Below are 24,998 nucleotides of genomic sequence, written 5' to 3' on the forward strand. Positions count from 1 at the left end.
ACCTGTCCCCCGTCTCCCCTCACAATCAGATTAAGTTGATGTAGAAGGAAATATTCAAGTTTTATTTTAGGAGAGAGAGACAGATGGATTTGTGTATCAGTGTATCCACATGCACAGACGAGTAAGGAGACCAGAAGCTTGAAGATCAAAAAGATAAAATTCCTAAACATGGAATTCTAGGAGAACATTGGACAATGCTTGAAGGATGGAGTGGGATGGAGGAGGATACTGAGAGTTAGAATGCACTTAGATGCATTGCAAAGGGCTCAGCAGTCTGGATGATCAAGCATGTCAAACTGCATGCCATCAGTGAATTTCAATTATACGTTCGGCTTTCCAATTTGTTGTTTAGATTAATGCATGAGATCATATGCAATAAATCACAACTTATTATGTATGTTTATTAATAGGTTTATATTTAGGCAGTGAGGATCAATAATGTTAACACATGTATATTATTAGAATATCATAAATCATGCAGCTCATTTTATTGGTTTTCCTGGATAAATGAATATTCAGGCTATTTTGCAACCTCACCTTCTCCCTGTAAGATTTTGAAAACATATTGATTGACTTTATTTGGAATGAATACAGAGCTGTAATATCCACTGGTGCCCAAAAGAGGCCCCAGTTCTGTACACTCAAGCAAGTATTTTATTGCAGTTAGCGGGAAGGAGTGCACTGCAGTGCTGGTGTTAATGATGTGTACCTACTGCTGCTGTTCTGCTCTGCTAGATGAGGGTGCAACACATGCTATGCAGGTAGCAGGAGAAATAGGGGAGATTTGCGGGATAAGTTAGTACAGTTTTGTTTTAATTTATGAAAATAGTGATTTTCTATCAGTAACACAATCTGCACATATGATTGGGGAATAGATTTGAGAGAAGATCAGCTCAGATTCATTGTCACTTGCTGCATTCTTCCAAACATCCTTGAATTCCTTAAATTGAAAGTACAATATCATCTTCTTACATGCTACTTCTATTGTCTTTTCTGTGTTATCAAACACTTAGCAGTGAGTTTTTCTAACCTACAATAGAACTCTAGTTATAATCAAATAAAATGATTCTAAAAACAGTACTCGGATGATAATTACATCAAGTAGACTATGACAGTTTTTAGTTACCATGATTATTACTGCAACCTTAATGCCTATGGGACTTTGACAAGATACTCTTCAATTTTATGCTGCAGAGAAGAAAGAGTAACATGATGGTATACTGTACCATTTCAGGAATCTTGTCTTTGTTTAATTAAACGTCTAATATCTTTTCTTAAGTCCCAATAATAAAGTGTGGACTTTTATGATTATTGCTATAACTTCAATTAAAGCATTAAATCTGTTTGCTTTCAAGAAATAAAACAGTTGAGAAGAATTTTTTTAATTATACAGCGCTTATCCTGTGATGTTGGCTCTCTGACATGCCATGACACTTTATTTGATATGCTTCATGCCTTCATGAGGTGGAATTCAGTTTAGATACTGAAGCAAACTATCCAATAAAATGGTATGTTGTAAATATAAACCTTTATAAACCTCTTGGGAAGGCCTTTCTGAACGAAGAATTAAAATGTTCCATGATTCAGACCTATAAAATGAAAAGTAGTCCCTGCTCTGAGTATTAATTTGCAGTGCAAAATGCTAAATCTTACCTAACATTGACTCGATGCTTTGGAATTCGTACTCAGCAAAGCGAGAATTTGTTGGCTTTTTTATGATGCTTTTACTACCAAAAAAAAAAAAAAAAAAAAATCCTCCAAGTAGAAACTCAGACCAAATAGACAGTTCGTAATACACCATATTAAATAAAATGCGTGCAGACCCATCGTATGAATGTCATTATGTCACCTTCTATTTTTCATTTTACTGTGGGTTTCTTTGCTTACTTTTGTTTGTTTCCTCTGTTCTCAAGAGCCACCATATTTTACTGTGGAGCCCGAGAGCGTGATTTTGGCTGAAGTGGAGAAAGATGTGGACATCCTGTGCCAAGCAATGGGTGAGTGTGCACAAGTATTCCAACTTGAGTCAAACATATGTAAATCCTGTACTGAGGAAAGCGTCTGATATCTACTTTTCATGTCTTGAGGCCTGTGCATTATTGCCAGCTATTGCAGATCCAGGTATAAGGCATGTGGAGGGTGTTTGTCTTTGGAAAACCTGCCATAAATTGCTGAATTACAAACTTTGGAGCCAATAGATTTGTTCAGGTGAAAGTATGGTTGTGGAACCCGTCGTCGCAATGCAAACAGTATTTCAGCAATTCCTCTTCTCTACAAGTTATGGAACTTCTATAGTTTCTGTCAGTGGCTCTGACATTTAAGTGTAGATAAGAGTGCTGCAGGAGGACTGGTACGGGTGGTTTTTAATTGGCAGGTGTTTTAATTACATAAAGGCCGTCAGATGTTAAAAATTCCACGTTAGACAAACTGCTGTTTAAGATTTAGTTCCAGAGAAATAGAAGCACGTCCTATTTTAGCACTCCAGAAAGACATCATAGTGTTGTGATTAGAGCCGGCTTGACTCTATCACTGAATTGCTGTGTGACTTTGGCAAGCTGCTTAACTTTTTGGTGTCTCAGTTTCCCTGATGCTGTGTTTTACAGGCAGTACACGTAAAAATGCAGCCTTGAGCTCCTTAAGTAAAAAGTATACCATATTTTAAAAAAACCTGCACCCAGTTCTAACTGACAGCTTATTTGGATGGGCTCCTTCTTCAGATCGGAGCCAAAAAATAAATTCTTGCATATCTATTTTATTTGCATCAGGATTTAAGTGTTTTTTTGCTTTACACAGGAAAGAGTCAACACTGCTTTTCTGGAGGAAGCTTTGCAAACATGTTTTCACAATAAGGAAGCGTGCATGTAAGGATGCTCCAGCTGATTTGGATTTTCAGAAGTCTTTGATGAGGTTTCTTATCAAAGGCACTTATAGAAAAGAAGCTATCAGGTTATAAGAGACAAGGTCTTGTTGTGAATTAATAGCTTTTTAAAGAGAACAAAGGCTCGGTTCTCAAAGCTAGGGCCTAGAGCTCCCCAGGATTCGGGGCTGTTGAACATACAGAGTGAACAGTAAGATGAGACTGTTTGCTGATTGTATAAAATGATTCAAAACAGCCAACATTAAAACTTAATGCAGGAGAATCGTGAAGTGTTCAGATGATTTGAGCTTACTGGACAGTAAGCTGGCAGATAACATTTTTGAGAGAGGTGAAATTAGCTCTTACTATGCAGAAAAGCTGTATCTTCTGCAGACATCAGTTCTGTGTCAAGCAGTGGATTGAAGTGCTGGGTGTTGGGTAGGTGGAAATAATGTTCCGTCTTTGGGCTGCTCTTGCTTTTACTGCCTGAGCATCCGAGACAAGGCAATTTCAAAGTAAGGAGGAGTGACTAGATAGACCTTCATTCTGACCACATACAACCGACTTTATTTTTATAGTGTGTTATGACAAATAGATTAGCATTTTTATATTGGTGGAGATTTTCCATGTAGCAGGATTAAAAACAAGTGTTTTATTATTCGGGAAATTGAATGAAAAAAACATTCGGAGATTTCTGAACAATGCTTCAGTCTCACACAGCTATTTGGGAAATCTCTGACACTGCTCACTGTCACTGGAAAAGCTTTCTGCTGTCTCAAATGTTCTTCATGAATTAACAAGAAAGAAGAAAAAATAAAGTAATCCTGGAACATCAGAGAGAGAAGGTGTTGACTTCTAAATTCTTCCTTCTACCCTAGCTCTTCCTTTGAGCACTTTAGCTTCTGACGAGCTTAATTGGGAACTCATACTTATTCTCAGTAGATGAGGTCTTACTGGAGGCATGGGCACCTGGCCTGGAACAAATAACTTCTTTCTGCTGAACTCTTCCCATACATGTCTGATTTGTTGGTCAGTGTGATGCAGGAGCATGGAAACCTGTCTTCACATGCATTTCTGTGCTGAGCATCTCTAGCCCTTAAAAGGGGCTTGCTTGTATATAGAGTATTAAGCAGAGGCCTTCTGATCCGTTATTACATAGACCTAGCAACCACCAGCATTGATAAAGAGGGTAAGTGAAGGTTGCTGTCTCCCTGCTCAAACTGGGAGCTAGAATAAGGCATGTGGGGAACTGCAGAGCTGCCCTACACCTTCCTTGCAGATAGGAAGACTGATTGGATTTCTCCCGGCCCCATCAGGTTCTGTGCACGAAGCCCATTTGCTCAGACTTTGTGCACCTTGAATGTGTGAGAGACAGATTAATTTCACAGTATAAGCAAAGATTAACTGTAAATAAAATTGCAACTTGCACAGACTAGCTTTATACTTCACTGTAATGGAGTTTCAATGTATCAGACTGCGCAGTAACCATGCTCTGCTGTATATCTTCCAGCACTTGCTGATGCTGCATGCATTTTCAATGGCTTTTCTTTAAATGCTTTTTCTTATTTGCTTATAGGAAGTTTTGGGCTGCAGGCATTGAAGGGGATGTCTGGGGAGCGCGGTTAATTGGACTTTAGTTCTACCTGTTTAGACAAGGAGATGGAAGGATGTTTTTGGGACACCCCAGTTGTCCACTGGGAGTTAGAGAAGACTATAAAAAATAAATAATAAAAATGACACAATGAATATTTAGAGTCTTTCATCCAGACTCTTAAATAAGTGAAATTTGGCAGAGAGACAAACATCTGTTTCACAGATGGGGAAACTGAGCCTTGGCTTGCATGAATCATTTGCCAAGGTTACAGAGAAAGTGGCACAGCCCAAACCAGTCTGTCTCCTTCCCCTCCTCCTCCGTAGCACCAAATTGATTTGTCAGCCCATCTTTGGGGAAAAAAAAAAAAAAGAAAGAAAAAAAATAGAGCGCTGTGTACATGCTGAGAATTAAGCTTATTTTACTTAATATTATGTTATTTTAGGCCACTCTGTAATCTCTCAAACAATAAGGTAGGATAGGACGGATAATGCTTGGAAAGGCATCATCCAGTATGTATTTAAAGTCTTTTCTTCTTTTCGTATTTTTTTGTTCAGCAAAATTCGTAGAGAGGAGAAGAAGCAAAATTCCTTGGAGGGTGGCAGGAGGAAAAGCGGGGCGGTGGGAGAGTGGAGAAGAAAGGAGGCTGGTTTTAGCCATTTTTATAGCTAAAGAGGTAGCGAGATGATAAAAGAAAATGTGTACAACTTGGAAGACAAATCTCTCTGGGAAGATCACTAAAGCCCAAATGAATGCTGCTGACAGGCATCAGAACGCTCAGATAAGATCCTATTATTCAGACTCATAACTTTGAGTAGAGGAAGATATCCGTAACTGAAACGTAGAAAAATAGAGATGGTAATATTCCGTTTGTCAGCTGGGTTGGTGATAGGAAGGTGTATCTCACAGTGATTATGGGATTAGAAGGTTTACTAATACTGTTAGAAGAATGGGATTTATGGAATGACACCAGTGTTAAAGGTTTGAGAGCACTGGATGCGGGGCTGCATTATTTCCTCAGTGCCCATCAAGTAACGTGTGGGAAACTAGAGTTGCTATTATTTAAACTTGAAATCATTTCCAGGCTTCTCTGCATCAAGAGAACTATTCCATTTTGCATCATCTGTTTCCTCATTACTCAGTGATAATTTGTATTTGCCCGGGAGGATCTTCAAGAGATGAATAACACTCTCACCGAGAATTCTGAACAGGGAAGTTTGTGCTAATTCTGTAGATGGGCTGCTGCAGAAAATTTAAATTATGTCAATGGAAGCTCCTATACTGCATCTATTCTCTGTCAGACAATGCACTCTGCATCGTGGATTTCTTCCTGAGATGATTACCTCCCAGATTATGAGTGCATTTTATTATATCAGCGGAACAAAAGCATCAGAGGTGATTGTAGTAAATGATACATGTTTACAAAAACAGCAGCAGCAATTGAACACTCTTCTTTTCAATCATTCCTTACATAGTTTGTATATGATTTCCAAATAGTTAATGTATTTTTTGTCCGGAGAAAGAGAATCTATTGGAAGAAGGTATGAATGAAAGTATAATATGCTGGTATTTCACTTTGGGATATTTAAAATAACAGTATGGCTTCTCCTGTGGCACTTCCCCTCTGAAGACCTTAAATCATGGTCAACACTACAGTGAAATTCAATGTCTGCACGTGCTGCATTCATCAGTGACATCTCTTAGTACTGCTGTGATGTCTCACATGGCTTTGCTCGGTGACTCAGTGACTCACCTGTGAATTCACCTCTATGGCTTTGCTATGATGCAAGGAGCTGCTATCCTTTCCTTATTACAAGGGACTGTGAAGCTCTGAGGTTTAAAGTGACGTGCGTTCAAAAATAGCACCTGATTATGAAGATAAAACCGTGTTTGGGGCTGAGGTTACTTAAATCAGTTTGACACCCTTCTGATCCTGTGATTATCCAATCACATAATAAAATGTCTGATCCCTGCGTAGGGCCCTTGGCATTTGATCAGCTGGGGATTTCTAGGATATAAAGGCCAAACAGTCAGTGATGGGAGGAGCAGGGCAGGAACGTCTGCAGAAAGCAGTCCCAGCCTCTGATATTTCACGAAGGAAAGAGAATCCTCCACTGCCTGTGGATACTGAATTTACGGCTGCATCATCCCAGCTGACGGGTATATGGCTGCAGCAAAACTGGAATTAGCATGTCATGATTTGTAGAACATGCACATGAAAGGAAACGGGAATAAAAGGGCTTGTATTTACGGCAGGATTTTTGTTTCTCCGAATGTCTGTGTTTTTCAAATAACAGGTGAAGCTTGAGAATGAATAAAAATAATAATTTAAAGCCATCTCGTTGTGGGCAACAAGCTGCTCGTACATTAGCTCAAACTAAGCTGCCAAATTAGAACTCGAATACAGTCATCTGAGCACTTCATCTCTTATGTGTAATTTGCCATTTCCTTTTTATTTTGACATCTTAGCTGCAGTAGCACAGAAAAATCTCATTTGGGATGGAACAGCCTTATAGACTCGTTGCAGTGTCACACTGCTGCTGTTTAAGTAGCATGATTCTGGCTTTCAATGTGAAATTGCTATAAATCTTATTTTGTAGTAGCATGAAATATGATTGGGTGAAGAAAGTAATTTGATAACATGTTTTCTCAACATTCCCCCTTTCACTGTTTTCCCACATGTTCTGCTGCGTATTCTTACCATTGATAATGCAAAATGCTGCCTCCCATTTTTCAAAAGTAGCTTGTAAAAGTATAAATAAGCACAGGGGAAGGAAGGGATGCAAGGGATGTGACCGCAACAGCGCTGTGTGCTTCAACTCTCTGAAGCACATAGTGCACATACTAACGGCGACGTTCTTCTGGGCTTTCTTACAGGTGTTCCTATTCCTTCCCTGGTTTGGTATAAAGACTCCATCCCCCTCAGCAAGCTGCAAAACCCCCGCTACAAAGTCCTGCTGAGCGGGGGGCTGCGGATCCACGCGCTGCGTCCTCAGGATGCGGGGATATTCCAGTGCTTTGCCAGCAATAAAGCTGGGGAGATACAGACCTACACCTACCTGGACGTGACCAGTGAGTAAGGAGCTGGGATAGGGGTCCATGAGTCACGCTGTTGTGTCTGTAGATGAGCCTACAGCCGTCAGGTTTCTCCATGCTCATGTAGTTTGAACCTTGATTTCTTACAGTAGATGGCTGTCCTATATGTGAGATACCCCAGTGTTTCCAGTTTGGTCTGAATGCAGCCTGCTGAACCCTGTAGAAAACACAGGAGCTTGAGGCAATCTCTTATTTCATGGTATGAAAAGAAAACTAAGGGAAGAAATAGAAAAGTTAATTGTAAAATGGTTTTCCCTCTCCTTTATAATTAAATGATTTGGTTCGACTGTAATGTAACTCTGCTTCATAATTGTTCATGGTATTATTTTTTTCTGCCTTTTGTCTACAACTACACTTAGCATGGAAAACAAAGAAAATTCAAGTTTAATGTCTATTTTTTGCCAAAAAGTCTGATTAAATGCTTTAGTTAATGAAATACACTTTTAACTGTGGGAGAATTACAAATCCTCATAGTCTCTTTTAAAAGCAATTATTAACAGGCATATATTCCCATAATATTTTATCTCCTTTTCAGGAAGTTGTTTTTTATCCCAAGAGCAGTCTGTACATACTGACCAGAATTTCTTCAGCCTGAAGAAACTAGATCAGTTCAATATAGATCTAGGAAATTGCAGCAAAAAAAAAAAATAAAAAATAAAAAAAATGTTGTAAAGTGCAACTGGGGGAAAATAAAAGTGAAAGAAACTTGGAAAATGCCTTGGATGAGACTTGGGTTCTAAATTCTTTTGGCTGACATTTAAGTTTCAAAGTTAATGCCTTTCTGGAGTTGCTTTTCATCTTAAAGAACTCTGTTATGAAGATGAACGAAAATAGTTTTGTTTATCTAGATTTCCCACTTTCCCCCAAACACTCATTCAAAGCTTTATCTGCCTTTATCTGTAAGCCATCTTACTTGTACACATGTAAGTGCTGATAGATTTTTATTTTCCAGGTAGGTAATAAACTGAATTAAGTAATTCCTCAGAGATGAATAATGAAAGGTTACAGTCACTGCTGAGAGGTTTTCATGCATTATTGTCATGTCCTTCTCCATGATCAGCACTGTAAAAGTGGATGTAAAGCAGTCCACGATAATAGGAAAGGCATCTTTCTGATAACTGATCCGCTGAGATTTCAAATTGCTTGATTCTAGACATTAAGCCAGCATTTATACAGCCTCCAGAGGACACCACTGTGACTGAGGGGATGACTGCCATGCTGACCTGCGAAGTTTCAGGGGCTCCAAAACCTGCCATCTCGTGGAAGAAAGGTATCCACTTACTGCACTGTTGTGGAACTGCTTGATTTCTTATCTATTCCTACTCCTGAGATTCTGTAGATCCATTTAATATTGCTCTAGTTCTATGAGCCAAGGGTTGTAGAGCCAGTGGCCCAGATAGGTTGATACCATCCATTTTGGAAGAGCTGGGACTGCATAGCCTCAGCCAAGCAGCCTACGTGACATTAATCATGCTGCTTTTCCTTTCTGTGTTTCAGGAAACCAGATCTTAGCCAGTGGCTCAGTTCAGATTCCTCGGTTCATTCTTCTGGAATCCGGAGGGCTCCAGATAACACCCGTGTTCCTTCAGGATGCTGGCAATTATACTTGCCATGCAGTCAACTCCGAAGGAGCTCTGAATGCTTTTGTGATGCTGACAGTGTGGAGTAAGGACAATGCTTTGTTTAAAATCTAACTTGAATCAAGTGCTAATTGGATTTTGATGTATGACCAGGACATTTTCATACCTAGTTATGCTTTTCTCATAAAAGAGGTACTTGTGTAGTTCAGTGGTGATAATGTACTGTTTTAGGAAATGTATCACAAGTACCCATTTTGTTTTAGAAATCATACATATAAACTGTTTCATTTTGTGAAAGGTTGTGTGTTTCAATGGAGCATCTAGTCACGCTTACAGTTTCACTCGGGTTTTGCAGTGGTGAAACTTGCCTTAGTCTGCATTGCAAATCTGCCCTTTTACTTTGTGGATTTGGCTGTTTGCAAGTTGTTTTCTGCCTCCAGCAGTCTGCAGGCAGTATAGAACAGCCTGTGCTGTTAGAAAGGCTGTGGCTACAAATACAGTGGATGTGATTTTCCTCCTAACTGTGCATTTCTTTGTGACCCTGGGCGTTCTTGGAAGCCAAAGAAAAGTGCAGCACACTTCTACTCTCTCATGTTACAGATTGGCATGGCACAGGGCAGCCTGTGAAGTGATTTAGTCTTTCATCGTTCGCCCTTGATCTCTATTTTTCCCCTCTGTTGGTGTAAAAAATTGAATCAGCTAGGTTCCCCTGTATTACCCCTGAGTGAGAGGCAAAATATAAGTTTCATGTGTCTGATCTGAACCAGCAACTGAAGGGTTAAAGTGCAACGTGTGTTGCTGCTACTGATAGGAAACAATGATCCTTGAGCTGGGACTAAAAACAATTAAAGACAATGAAGATGATAGTGACAAATACAGAAGTACTGAGTAACTCTTTTCTCCTATACTTGAAGTACAGCCCTGAGGCTGATTATACCACAGATGTGTGGTGTGTATTTGACATCTGTTAATCCCAGAAATGTACACGTTACATCAGTAACATTTTGCCTTTTGAACTTGGGAATACCTGAAAACCATTCTGGGAGTAAATACAAAGTGCTTTTGACACATGACTGTTAGATTTACACCTCGCTGACGACGTAAAGTCAGGATCTTGTAAACTGATTGACATCCAGGCGTATGAATAATAGAGATCCTTCTTGTTAATTCTCAAGGGATTGATTCTAATATGTGTTAAAGATAGTTTCTGTTCATTGATACTGCATTGGAGGGGAAAGAAGAAGTGATTCTGACCGAATACTTATGTAAAAATTCACCAGTGTAAAGCTGGAAGGCATACATAGGTGCATCAGGAATAATGCCAACATTCCATGCTCCTGGGTGTAGCTTTAGATTTTGCTGATGATTTCTTTTTGTGCACAAATGAGATCTCAGTAGATGCTGATTATCTCTGTGGAGAATTGGGACTGATTAACATTATCCACATTATCCACATATCTCCTCACCCCTAGTTGTCTACCTGCTCCAGATGATGCTATCTGCTGCTACTGCTGTGCGCTGAGCATAACAGAGATCTTTCACACCAGATTTGGTTGCTGTAGTTACAGCAGTTTTTGTCTTCTGTGTCTCCAGGAGGTGCTTGAATAAAGATGTTTTGAAACATTTAAGTAAACAACATATTTCCCTATGTGAAAAAATTCAGACTACCAAAAACTCCTCCTCCCTTAACCTATTCATAGAATAGCATTCAAGCTTTCCTCTTTCTGGATGTTTTTTCTGGTGTTTTTTTCTTTTGCACAGATTTCCCTTGTTTTTGTTTTCTCCACTCTAAATTGTGTGACTTGTTTTCTGACAAAATGCATGTTTTGATTCATCCTTAACATGTTATAAACATACTTGCTGCCTTAGGACTTCAGGGAGATGCCACAGAGGCTTCCCACAAAGACAAGTGGAGTCAGTGCAGCTGTAGCACTGCTGACTCAGACACGTGCCCTCTGCTGCCTTTGCCTCCTGCACCCCACAGCGTACAACCTCTTCTTGACACAGTGACATGAGAGGCAGGGGAGGCTTCACAGCAAAGACTTGAAGAGGAATGGCCTGCTTGCTTTGAATGACAAATGTTCAGTTGCCTGCTCCCCGAGTGAATATCCAAGTCAAAATGCTGTAATTTCACCTGAACTATGGCTTGTGTTCCTTTCAGATCGGACTTTCATTGTTCACCCTCCTGAGAATAGCACTGTGATCAAAGGAACTACAGCCACTCTGCGATGTGAAGCAACTCATGATCCTAGAATTTCAATCAGGTCGGTGGTGTCAGTTCTTGTTTGTGTGGTTTATCTGAGCTCAATTTTATAAGCTATATGAATAGCATTAGGTGAAAAGTTTCAGGACCCCAAATTTTAACACCAGACCCCCTATTACTGCATTATAAGGTTGTACAGTGTATCATTAATCATATAAATCCCATCTTCCATTTCAGCCTTATGTATTATTTACAATGAACTATGTTCCACTTCATGACTTCAATATAGCCTTCCATGATTTTACTGTCAAGGTTAATACACTATCAATAAAAGCAACTTGTCAGAAGCTGATAGTTAATGAGAGTAAAAGCCAAAGAGAAGGAATAGGATTTCAAACATGTCTATATTGTGCTGTATGAAAGTAATGCTCAATGTGCCCATGTTCTTGGAAGCAGCTCAATAACTAGAGGCTATATTCTGCTTTTACTGCATAAAGGGAAAAAAAAAAACAACTTGTTTGAACTATTAACATTTGTACTAGAGCATCTAGAGGAAGTTCACCATATAAAAATAAATTTACCATGAAAATGTATGTAGACTGAAAGCCAAATTAAAGAAAATGCAAGGAACAGCTTGGAGGGTGTCAGAAGGGTCAACTGCAGAAAGAACTTCAGAGAGAGATATAAGGATGTAAAAAATGTTATGTAGAGATACTTAATTGCAAGAGCATGGACTGTACACTTGTCTGTGACATGTTGGTATGTGTCTTTTGAGGTATGATAAACTGGTGAACTTTGCCACATCAGTTAAAGATGTTACTGATTCTGTCGGTGTAGGGTTGATACGGTCTTTGCAGAGCTGTGCCAACACCTCTGCTGTTACCTTTAGTAGTATAACTGATGTTGTAGCTTAAACTGCTGGTGAAGGTGGACTTGTGAACTTGGGTGTTCATGAGCACTAGGTCTTTTCTTTTTGAAACATGCAGCATTGTTTATAAAATATATCGCATCTTGGATGTAATTACGTTTCTTATTCTGTAATTTCAGTTCTTATTCTGATCACTGATCTAAAGTTAAAATTTGAAACAGGCACTGTTCCTGAAAGTATCCATAGAGGCCTGACATTTCTAATTTGTTATTACAGAAACTGGTATCTTGCACAGTTCAGATAAATGTATTTCAAATTTCTTGCAAGTAATTACTAACTAAAACATTGTAATATTCAGGTATGTTTGGAAGAAGGACAGTGTTGTAATAAATCCATCCAGCAGTTCCAGGATCACAGTAGAGAAAGATGGAACCCTCCTCATCAGCCAGACGTGGTCGGGTGACATCGGGGACTATACTTGTGAAGTCATTTCTTTTGGAGGAAACGATTCCCGAATGGCTCGACTAGAAGTGATGTGAGTATTCCATCTTGAGCACAAGGCTATGCTGTTTTTCAGATACCCTCATACACTTTTTTTTAGGTATTTATTTTTCTCAATGGGAAATTAAGGCTGGTTCATTGTGAATTAAATTGCTTTGAGATGTCCTCCCTTTTGCATGCTCTGTGCTACTTGAACTTTCAAGTGACTGGGTTTCAAGTCACTCAGAAGTTACCTCCAATTCAATGTATTTCTCTGCATCACGTTCAATAGATTGGATGGCTGAGCTCAGGGGATAACAATTAATAGCTGTAGTCTGCATGAAGGCCAGTAATAAGTGGACTACTGCATGGGATTACAATGGGGCATGTCCTGTTCAACATCTTCATCAGGGATCTGGAGGAGATGTTGGAATGCGTACTCATCATGTTTGTAAATGGCACAAAATGGGTGAAGAACCTCAGTGTGAGACCATCATTCATAGAGGCCTAGATAGGCTGAGAAATGGGCTGATAAGAACCTTATGAAATTCAGCAAGGACAAATGCCAAGTCCGTATGTGAGGAGCATGTTTGACCCCAAAGGTTGGAGGTTTTTTAGACCAGATTGGATAAACTGGTCTGATTTTATGGCTGGCTCTGCTTTGTGTGGGGGTTTGGCCCCTTCCAACCTGAATCCTTCCATCATCCCATGCTGTTAGACTTTCCCATCAAGCCCAGGTGGTGGGCTGTGATGCCAAGGTTATAGGAAAACATTTTCCTCCTTTAGTGCTCTTTCTCTGTTAAACATACACAAAAATAGCTGGTCCCTCAGTAGATATTGCTTATTTTCTCATTCTCTTTAGACATAGAGTTCCAGGGAAACATATTTTTACGTTTGCCTTTCTTTATTCCTAAGAATCTTTAAAAATTCAGTTAAGAAAAAAGAAAATACTTAAAGTACACATTGCTTCTGAAAAAGGATTATAAAAATGGCATTGCATGGTTCCGTATTTTCTATTTCTGTCATTCCACTGGAGCGAAGTAAGCTTCCATTTTATTTTTATCACTAAAAGCAACAACTGTGATTTTGGTCCATGTGTGGAACAGATCAAATGAGTAAGACGGTAATGTTTTATGTAGTCTTATTTTTTTTTATTTGAGTAGTGCCACATGCTTTAATTTAACTCAAATTGCATCTGTTTCTGCTGGTCATGCCTGATATCTCTGAGAAGATGGCAACTTCTGCTGTTGGCAGAATAATGAGTTCACCTCAGAGATTTGCTATGCAGAGCCCCGTTTGATACAGCGTTATTCTGACAGTGCCAAGGCAAGATCAGATGCCCGTTTGCAGAGAGCGGTCATACATTCTTTCTCTAATTAAGCGCTCCTCAGCTCTCCTCCCGGAGTGCATTTTACTGCTGGTTTGGATCCAAGAGCAGAAGACAATTCAAAATATATTGCTGCTATATAATCATACTTTCTTTTTCTCTGAGGCTGTTTTTGAGAGGAGGGCAGAAAATTACGGAGTGTAGACAGAAAAGGAAGGTTAAAATCTGGACTTTGAAGTGAGCTGCAAAAACGTGCCAAACGCTTCAGCAGCTTAATCCTAAATATCAAAAGAAGTCCTATGTGATGACCCACTGTAGCACAGCAGATGTATTTACTCACAGCTTCCTGTTGACCAGTAACAGTTTTACACTCTGTAAAACTCATGCTAGAAGTTAACCAGCATATTCCATGTGCCTGCCTGCCCTCCCTCACCCAGCTCTCTGCAGCTCTGCTGGCTCTCCATGCCCCAGTGCTCTGCAGCAGGCTCTTCATCCTGGGTCTCTGCTTCTTCCCATGTTCTGTTGCCGATGGCTCACAACCTGTCTTTCCTGAAGGAATTAAAGAAATATATCAGACCCACTCTTGTAGAAGACTTCAGTAACTGATAAGTCACTCGATCATACCTGGAAGTGTGACATTTTATTTCAGAGTGGTGCTGCAGGTAGTGCAATAATGCCAAAAACATTGCATTCCTTTGCAGCTTTTGTCATTATCATTTGGCTCGGCAGCACAAATCTGTGAGAAATAGAGATACATGATACAACAGAAGTGAAATGAGGAAGAAAATATGTAGAAAGGAAATGTCAGAAGTAAAGCATAAATTAAATTTAGCTAGTGTACGAATGACAGATCTATAACATTCCCAGTTCTCCCAGATAATTCTCTTGTGCGGGACATTAACAAACAGGGCATGTACATTCCCATCGATGAGCACTTACACTTCAGTGCCTTGAGCAGCACTAATGTCAGACAAATGTTCAGAGGAGGCCTCTCAACCAATTACAGACCGGAGCAGTCTACCAATGGATAATATTGTAGCCTACCAACCTCCATCTGACAGCTCTGATTGTCTCACCAGCTTTTTTCCCCCAGGACCTGGCATATCCCTCCTTTACCTCTGGGCACGTAACAAGAAATTTTCAAAGGCACAAATAAGTTTGCTACTGATTTCTATTCAGGCTGATCCAATTCAAAACCATTGACCTTCAGGGTGACCTTCAGTTATTCAATCTGTGAGCGGTTTGGTTTTCTAATCTGTGAAAAAAGGAAAAAGAACTTTTTCCTCCTTTGTCTTCCCTTGTTTGAAGACAGGCTTGGGGAAAAAAGGGACCATTTCTTGCTAGAAGAACACAGGCTGATAGCACAGTAGAGTTCCAGCACGATATACATTGGTAGTGCAAGCAGGATGGATCATTTTTCTCTGCATGTCTATGAAGAAATAAGGTATTTGAAACTGAAAGCCAGCAAACTAATGAAGAACTTGCTAAAGTGCAGCCAAAGGTTACTCTGCTCATCAATTTTGCACTGATGGTACTTGGGCACAGAAACTAATTGCTAGTCAAGATACTCTATTCATTCATTTGTCTTCCCTCTAAATGTGTTTATTCTTCATGTACATCACTTGATTTGATTTGCACGAGGTAAAACATTCACAAGTGATGTTTCTCTCCTGTAAGAGATGAATTTTAGTTTTTTTGCTTAGTTATTTATTGCTCTGCTGGTAGATCTTCTCAACTACAAATACAGAAACATTTGCAGATGATGACCTTGTGCTTCTCTTGCATTCTTCCAAGTCATAACATTAGATTCTGAGAATAATTGTATGTATTGAAACATACCAACTCCATTTAGCTTGCTTTTATGTTCCTATAAATACAATACAGGATGGAATACATACAGAGAAAATAAAGCTTGTTCCTGGAGCTACATAAGCTGAGTTATCACAGTGTATCACTCTCCTGACAGGAAACACTGCAGATTCCAGCTCAGAATATCCTGAGGGTTCTCTGTGTATATAAAATATTCAGAATTACCACTATCTATGCCTGATGATACCTGCTGCTCAATATCTGCCTCTGCAGTCCCTACTAAGGGATCTCTTTGTTGTATGAATGTGACTGAGAAGTATGGTAATGCTACATTGTTGGGAAATCAAAGCCCTTTACAAGCCTCTGTTATGTCACAACATCAAGTAAAATCTTTTAGGCTCTTTTTCTATGCAAAAATATGGAGAGGACAATGTAATATAAAAATAGGCAATTTATTCCTGGCAGCAAGTTCATCTTCTTTCAGATCTCTTTCACCAAAGAACTATTATCACTCTGTCTTCTTCAAAGGCAGGAGAGGTGAGCTAACCAGTTATTATAAAACCTACTGTGTTGCTAAGAATGCATACTACTGCCTTTGTCAATCATTTAAAAAGGAATTCTGATTTTTTTTTTTCAGATATTTGTAATTGATGCTTCTTCCAAATAACTTGGTTACTAAACAAGAGCAATGAGAACAATGTGGAGTAACAAATGAAAATGATGTCTCATTACAAACCTTCACATGGTCCCATGTCCCTGAATTCCGGCAGCTCATCTCTTTTCCTTTTAGCAGACACTTAAAGCAGGAAGGATGTCAAGCTTGAAAGTACATTATTCCTTCATCACTAAAAAAAGAAATCTTCTATTTATTTTTTCCAGGCTCTCAATTGAGGTGTTATCCAAGAAATAAGGTTTACTGCTGAGTCTAAATACACTTGATATTCAGAAAGAAGTACCACCCAGAAATACACTTGGAAATACAATCATCTGTTCATCAAAGGGCTATCAGAAACGTTGGTGTTTTTAGTGAAAATAAAGCATACAATTCAAGAGCCTTTCCCAAGACATCTGTAGGCTTGAGCTTGCAGAGACTGCCAGAATGAGGCAGGAAACAAATTTGTGTGCTCTGGGGTTTGGCAGGTGTTTAATTTCAAAAGTCCACCTTGTTACAGGCGTGCAAGAGACAAAAATCCTCAAAACTAATCGATGCCTTGCAGGAATCAATCCTTCTAGCAAAAGAAACTGGAAAGTCCTGAGCAACACATGATGTGTTTCTTTATTTAAAATGTTATAAACTTTTATGAGCAAAGCCATCAAGGCTGAGAGCTTTGCTAGATTTCCTGCCTCAACTTCTTAGCAAATTATCAGGTCTAGCAGATGAACCACCTGCTCCCAAGTAGAACGTGTATGAGGGACCTGATTTAGGAAGTCATTTACGAAGTGGGAGCAGGGCTTTTTATAAACTGACAAGAAAACTTGTTTAATCTCCCTTGCCTTTTTAGTAATCCTCTCTTCAGTCACAGTCTCTCTAATTACCTGCTGTTGGACCATTTTTCTCAGAAATCTCTCCAAACCATGTCTGGTTTATTTCCCGTAGCAAATAGTCTGTTTTAGCTAATTTTGTAAAACACTGTATGTGTTTGCTGAGTAAATTTTTCAGCTACCCTCTGGCAGTGATGAGCTGACTCAAAACATTAGAGTTTCTGTTTTGAACATGTATCATCTGTAAGTAGCTAATACTTCTCTCCTAGATTGTCACAATGGCTTCATGTCTTTTTCGTGCAAATCTGCCATTTTAATTGCTTTGTCAGGGACCCCTCAGGTCACTTTGGTGGCTGTGCCATTAACCCTGGGCTTATCTATCAATTACACATTTCAAAAGGGACTGTATATGGTTTTTGCTATCATACGAAGCAAGTCATGGAAAGCTTGACTCTGTGCAGCTCTTCAGCATTAGAGGCATGAGACCTTAAGATATTGAAAAACCTTCGTATATTTCCTGTTTGGGGCTTCAATGAAAAAAAAAAATGGATGATAATGCTGGATTATTAGTTTCCAGTGTCTGATCAAGGGCTGCTACGTGCCCTGTGTTACTGTCCTAAACCTTACCCACTTTCTTGGTGTACGAGAAGTTGAGCAGTTCTCATCCCGACAAAGACTTGAAATTACTATTTCCTGCAATGACTTCTTGTAAGTTTGCAGCAAGAAAAAGTAATCTTCCTAAGATAGAAGCAATGATCTGTTTTGGGAATGTGAATATTCACGGTGGTGGTACAAATCTCATTTATCATCTGTTCCATGTATGCAGTAGCAAGTGAGAGGGGAACAATGTGCCAGTGCTTGCTAAGGTAGGAGGTGCTATTTATTAATCTCTGCTTTTGTATACTACAGAGAGAAAAGTACACTTCTGTGCTGGAAAGTCTTTGTAGTTTTAAATATTTATTTCTGTCCAGGTGTGTTTCATAGGCATTTACAATGTCTGTCTTGGGGGATTTAAATCTGTGAGCACCATCTGTTGCTGTTCAGTGTGGACACATATGGGTAAAGAATATGATATTAGTGGAGATAGGTGTGCTGTCTGGCTGCTGCAGCTCATGCTGTCCAGTCTCTGAGCAGAAGCGCCTGTTTCCATCATGTTGCTGACAGATTGCCATTTTGTGTCAACCTAACAGAATCATCAACTAAACGCAAATCGTCAGCAAAAAAAAAAAAAAAAAAAGCAAACACACATTTAACCTGAAGTTGTGCTTTGAAAAATGTGAAGAAGGGAAAGTCTCTTCTCCTGCCAAAGTCTTCTATTATTTGTGCCCTGAGAAAAGGACTGATCTATAAGGTCTTTTACTCGCGTAGCCTCTTCCTTCTGTAGTGTAGCCTCTGTCCTCAAATCAGCTGTTGGTTCAGACCTTCTAAACATGGGGGAAAACAAGATTACCCAGTAAATGCACACCCTGAGAATATCCTCAACAGATTCCAGCAGTTTGTCCCATTGTTGGAGGAGGAGTTCCAAAAGGATAGGTTTGCAGTCAGCTCCCTCCTGGCCATCCCTCCATGTTGCTCTCTGTGAGCATTACCTTCTGGAAGAGCCGGAGCCTCAGCCCAGCACTGAGCTCATCCCACTGGGCCTGTGATAAATGAAGTGGGGACTGCGACTTCTCTGAGCCGTCACAACAAGAGGTTTCACTCTCCTGCAGTAATTTTCTTTGCCAACTTAATCACAAAAACATTTTTCTAACCAGCTTGCTCAGGGACACGATGATAAGTTATAGCGGAGGTTTAATGTTTATTATAATTTAATGATTCATTCAAAATTAAGTAGCACACGCCTGTAGTCCCTGTGTAAATGGCTGTACCTTAAACCTCACTCCATGCTTCTCACGTGGCAGGCTTTTTCTTCTATTTTGCCTTGCAGGCCAGCTGCCCTTCTACTTTGTTTTTACGTCCCCCTCTTCCCTAAGCTAGCTTATCCAAAACTTTGCAGTGCTCTGCTCAAAGTTTGCATCTGTTGGGTGTATTCATGCTCTTGTCTGCGCCTGATGTTTCCTTTATCCAAGACTGACCGTATATCTGCTGTTTTTGCACAAAAATCCAAGCCTGGATGCTGCCAGCCCCGACCCAACTGATACCTAAACTTGTAATCAGTGGACAGATCAAGGTGTCTTGGCCAAGCACTTGGATGAAATTAATACCAAAATGATCCTCCAAGTTGTCTTTCCACAGAAAGAGCCTGGGGTGACCGTGCTTCTGATTTGCTTAGGCATTTAAAATCAGCTGAGAGGGGAGGACCCACGGAGTCTCAAGCTCAGCCCTAGGAATGAGGCACTAAAGCCCTTCCAGCCGGAGGAGAGGTGGGAAGTGAGAGCCTTCCACCTGTGCATTTCCCTTGTAACTCTTTGGTTCCTTACTTCTATGTTCCTCAATCTTCCAGCAGAAACCTGAATCCAGAGCATAATCTTTGTTCTGGCTTAAAGCCAGAGTCTGTATTTACTTTTGTGAGTGGCTGAGGAGTTGCGGTTTTTAAATAACTGTAAGCCTTCAGTAGCATGATACATTACTGTCTGAAATTACTGTTTTTTAATATTAAGCATATAAAGTCTGCTTGTGGCTTTCTGCTCTGGCCAGAGCAGACGAGCAGCTCATGCTGAGGGAAAGATGCCACTGAGCTTTCCTGGGAAGAAGCACTGGACTGAATGGGCAAAAACTGGTCCTCCTTGCTCTTCCTTTCCTCTCAGAGGTCCTTGTCCTTCTAAAAACCAGAATGGAAGGAACAAAAGTCAGGCTTAAATATAATTGCTGAAGGACTCGTCGCTGGATGCAGTTCAGCACATAAGAAATGTAGCAGAATTTAGTTTTCTCACTGCACCGTGCAGCCTCTGACTTTCAGGAAATGAGTCCAAATGAAATGTTGTTCCATAAATTGCCTTTATGTCGAGAAATTACACATTTTAATTGAGCTGCTGTTTTATTTTTATTTTTTAATGTTTCATTTTGTATTTCTGTGGGGTTTCTACAGGCATTTTCTCTACATTTTCTGGTTGGGTGCTTCCAAAAAAATCCTTATTATAAGAAGGAAAGATTCTACCCATGACAGGAGAAGCCTGAATCCATGAGTAAATCAAGCTGTTCTGTAGCCTAAGAATACATATGGTAATTTTGATTAGTAGCTCTATGGATAGTGTCAATGTCTTCTGCTTCCTTGAGTATGAAAAATTCCATGTTAAATCATATCTCCCATGTGTTTTACTGTTTATATGTATTACTGCTGTCATGTTTCTAGGACATCATTGCAAGAAGGGGAAAAGAAGTGAGAGGGAAATTTATTGACCAACTTGTCTCAATCAAAAAACAATATGAAAATTGGCTTCTTCCTCATTTAGCAACATTTCCATTAGCTGTTCTAAGCAGCAGCCTTGGGACTTTCAGCACAAGTTGTGGGGTTTTTTTTTCCCAAACAAGCCAAAATTGTGAATAATGTAGAGATGCCTTTCATTTATTTAATTGCACAATGGCTGCTGGTAGTTTTATATCTATCATCATACAAGTCTGATGGCATGTGCCTTTAGCTGCCTATACCATGTCCTGAATGAAATATAGATTGATTCTGCTGTGCATTTTTTATCTTCCTTTCTCTTTTCCTTCACAGCGAGCTGCCTCATTCCCCTCAGAATCTTCTGGCCATCCTGAATTCCTCGTACAGCCGCAGTGTGGTGCTTTCCTGGGTGCGTCCTTTTGATGGAAACAGCCCTGTTCTCTACTACATGGTCGAGGTCTCTGAGAACAGTGAGTAAAGTCACATATGTCCCAACCTCATATTTGTCTTAATTATTTAGCCTTGCAGACTTAGCTTTTACCAGAGCTGCCAACAAAACCTTACTGTTATTTGCCAAATGAGGGACAGTTTACAGGGAAATCCTGGGTATTACACTCAACTGTTATTATAACCCAGATAGAGTTCAACTACAAAAAAAGACCTGATACAGTGGATTTGGTATACAGGAAATCCTTAGTTCCACTTCCCATTGCCAGCCTGACTTCAAGCACATCAGCTCGTCCCTCCATGCTTCTATTTGACATCTGTAAAATAGCAGGAGTCACATTTTATTTCTTTCCTGTTGTCCTTTGCTCTGTGCTCATAGATACCCTGATGCATTCAGAACCCCAGCTTCACCTGAAAAGTGCAGGCAGTCTGATAGCATAAGGAATTGATGGTCTGTCATAGGAACAAACTCGGATGTCAATAGGAGCTGCTGTTATGTCTGTATATGGTTTCATACGTTTTCTCCAGTTTCCCTAGGTTGTTGTTTTAGAACCTTCTTTCAGGTAGGTGGCTGAGGATACTGAACTGTGAAACATACAAATATCCTACCTTTGTTTGTAACCTTCATAGGTTGCAATCCTGATCACTGTGAATCGCCACTGCTCACAGGTTTGGCATGCTGCATGGCTCGCCCTTTCTGGCTCTGTTTGCAAGGTTATTCAGGGACACTGTTAAATGCTTCTTTCAGAGTTGATGGAAAGATGAGGTTATATGGAAATCGGTCACCTTGGCAATACTTTCTAATCTCTATCACACTAGGAGCTGGAAATCCAAGCCTAACAATTGGTTCTTGATGAAAAAATTAAGAACATCACTTTTTCTGACGTGTGGAAATTAGCTGCTGCATTACTGAATGTGAAACAGTGCTGATTTCTTATTATCTAGAGAGTAGTGCTTTGTTTTGCCACACAGAGAGCTTCAGATGAAACTTGAGCTTCAGATCACATACCAGCCCTGTGCTTTGCAGGTTGGAGTGCATAGCTTTTCAGATACAGAGGCCCCAGAACTGATGATCTTGACATCTGTTGCAAGAAGTGCAGTTTTGTAACGGAAATCCCAAATGGTGTCTGGGATTTCTGTCCTTAACACAGTTTGGATTTATTTATTTTTTATAACGAATGACTCAGAAAAATTCACAGTGTTCTGAGCTCACACCCCGCTACACCTTTTTATCACCGTCTGTTTCATCATCCCTCTGCTCTCCTAATATTGACTATAGGCCAGTAAGTGCATTTTCACTCCCTGTGCCTGTTCTTTCACTCGGGGTTATTGCTCTGAGTGTTTCGTGTCTCCCAGTGACTTTGATAGAAAAAAGTTAATCGACTCTCAGTCTGGGGACATGATGCAAAGATAGCAGAGCTGTATGTACGTGGAGACAGCACAGAGCTGGCCAGAGGTATGCATGTGAGTCCTGCACTAACTGGGAAGCATCACGGAGCCCACTCAGCCTCCAGCTCAGATTTGGAAGGTCTTTAAGCATCTTTGTAACAATGAGGCCTTGCAGGTCTAGTACAGACATAGAGTAGACATGCCAACGTTTCAAGAATGCTATAATTTGTTTCCTGAAATTTGTGGAAGGCTCAGCAAAAATCAACAGTAGTGCTCCAGAAATTATGCAGTCTCTCAGAGCTCCACAGCATCCTGTGAACCCTCGCTCGTTCCATGATAGATCAATAATTTTGGCTGATGGCATTGCAATCAACCACCGAGAGAGTCTCATTATCACAAATCATAGGTATATGTACTTCAGCAGACTTGCAGCTGCATAAACCAAACACAGACCAGGCTTCTTGTCGTCTGAGCGTCTTAACTCCCAGAAGCATTCTAGACCTTGCTCTCCTTTGAGGTTTTTATCTCTGCATTTATTTACTTTGCTTTTATGCACAGTCTTCAACTGGTTGCCCATAGAAGTAGGACTAGGAGGAATCCAAGCCCTTGAATATTCCACTCTTACTGTGTGTGCTCTCTCATTTTATATATTATTGCTCAGCTTTACAGATGTCAGCAGAATGGTGGAACAACGTCAACAGTGACTTCTCTTGGCAAAGCTGGCTGAAATGTCTGCATATTTGCAGTGTCTCATTTTGTTTTATATTCCTCAAATGTTTGGTTTGGAGTCATTGTGATCTTGTTAGTGTGTAGTTAATATCTAGTTTTCAAACCTGCTACTCCTTTGGAAAACAGCATCTTTCCTTGGTCCTGTCACGTTCCCCATGCCCCCTCGTGATGTTCACAAATGAAGCTGACATTTGATCTCATGAAGGTATAATTTTTGCCTGTTATGACTGTGTAGAATCTCTCTTTGCTTTCCAAAGAAACTCTTTTTCAGGTTTTCCATTGGCCCTTTTTGTGCTGCAGAAAGGGCAACTGTCAAGGACTCAACATATGCCTTCCATGAGCTCATGTGCCACATTTTCACCATCAGCAGCAGTGCAATATGCTAAACATCCTAATCCCAGTTTGTTTTCACACATCTAAAGCTTAGAGAGGGGCATCAGAATTATGATTTATTTTCCAGTTAGCAAAGCTGCACAGAAGGCATTGTTCTTCATTCTGTGGAGCTTTAATGCATGAGTTTTGCTTTGCTGCTACAAATGCCAAAGTGTAGTCTAGTTTTATTTGTTCTTTTAGCAGTTTTGCTTCAGATAATTTTCTAATAGCTTTCTGGATCCTTTGTGCATTTTGAAACACGCACCGTAAGTGAATCCATAATAACAGTATCTGTTTCAGAGGACTAGCTGAAGAGGGTTCAAAATAATGAGTGTAGATTTCAGAGGACTAATTACTAGCTACATTAGAGAGAGGCGTGTCATTCCACCTGGCATGGATTAGAAATCCTTTTCATTAATATCAATTCAGTAAAGAGATATAAAAACCTTATTTTAATTAGAGGAAAAAAACAGTGGCAGATCGCATGCATAAATTGCTGGAAATACGAACGACTCCAGTCACCAAGTCACCTAATTTTTAAAATGAATGTATTTGGCATAATGTAATAATTCTCAAATTACAAGTATTCACAGTAGACTGTGTCTGTGGGTGATTTGAGGCATATGGCCTTAAACATTTGGGGGCAAATTTATAATCTAATTTGAAAAGCACAGTTCCAGGGAAACAGTCATTAACTATTCTGCCCACACGGAGCCAGGAATGTGAACCTTCATTTCAAATAAGATTTTCAAATAAATAGTAGCATGTGTTGCTGTTATTTGCACTAATGTGATTTTTGGATGTTTCATGACCTCTTTAACCACTGTTGCAGCGTTCCTAGGAATCCCTATGAAGTCTTCTCATGGAGTTGGAAGAAGCTCCACTTATTTTACTCTAAAAAAAAAAGTTCAGATTTCAGAGATTAATCAAAAATTATTCTGACCAATTTTTTATCTGAACAAATTAACACTTAGAGAATTCTGTCGAGTGTAGTTAACATTAAAATACATTTCTGATTTATTATATTCTGGGATATCTGTGCAATGTAATCATACAACTCAAATTCATCACATCATGCCAATGAGGAGATAATTAAAGCTCCTATAAACAGCATCTGCACATGCTTCACTTTGAGCTCATGAATTGTCTTGCTGAACTTGGTACGAATATAGAAATGATAAAAGTTGAACACAGGGATAAATCTTTGCAAAACAATGCTGTTTTCTACAAACATGACTCAGATCCATAAATGATAGTGCTGAAAGATACTTTTTCTCAGGGCAGTGGTAGACTTCATTGAAGTCCTACCAAAGGAAGGATGAAAAACTTTGCTTTTGTTTGAACTTTTTGCAATATCATATTGTCATGAAAGACGGATTCAGTAGTTTGGTAAATTGCAGTGGTTCCGTCTGTGCTAAACCCCTGGAGAAGAAAGGAGATGGA

The 24,998-nt window shown here is 39.7% G+C and overlaps 1 protein-coding gene across 10 annotated transcripts in view; it reads left to right on the forward strand.

Moving 5' to 3' along the window:
- Window positions 1–24,998, forward strand: part of SDK1 (sidekick cell adhesion molecule 1) — a 362,240-nt gene that overhangs the window by 219,300 nt on the left and 117,942 nt on the right. For all 10 annotated transcript variants that reach the window (XM_085237875.1, XM_085237877.1, XM_085237878.1 and 7 more), the window contains 7 exons: window positions 1,914–1,997; window positions 7,326–7,520; window positions 8,698–8,814; window positions 9,042–9,209; window positions 11,286–11,388; window positions 12,554–12,730; window positions 20,952–21,088. In XM_085237875.1, coding sequence (XP_085094001.1) covers window positions 1,914–1,997; window positions 7,326–7,520; window positions 8,698–8,814; window positions 9,042–9,209; window positions 11,286–11,388; window positions 12,554–12,730; window positions 20,952–21,088 — 981 coding nt within the window. The remainder of the gene's footprint in view (window positions 1–1,913; window positions 1,998–7,325; window positions 7,521–8,697; window positions 8,815–9,041; window positions 9,210–11,285; window positions 11,389–12,553; window positions 12,731–20,951; window positions 21,089–24,998) is intronic.

This window comes from Meleagris gallopavo, chromosome 16 (genome assembly GCF_905368555.1).
Source record: "Meleagris gallopavo chromosome 16, MGAL_WU_HG_1.1, whole genome shotgun sequence".
Lineage (NCBI taxonomy): Eukaryota > Metazoa > Chordata > Aves > Galliformes > Phasianidae > Meleagris > Meleagris gallopavo.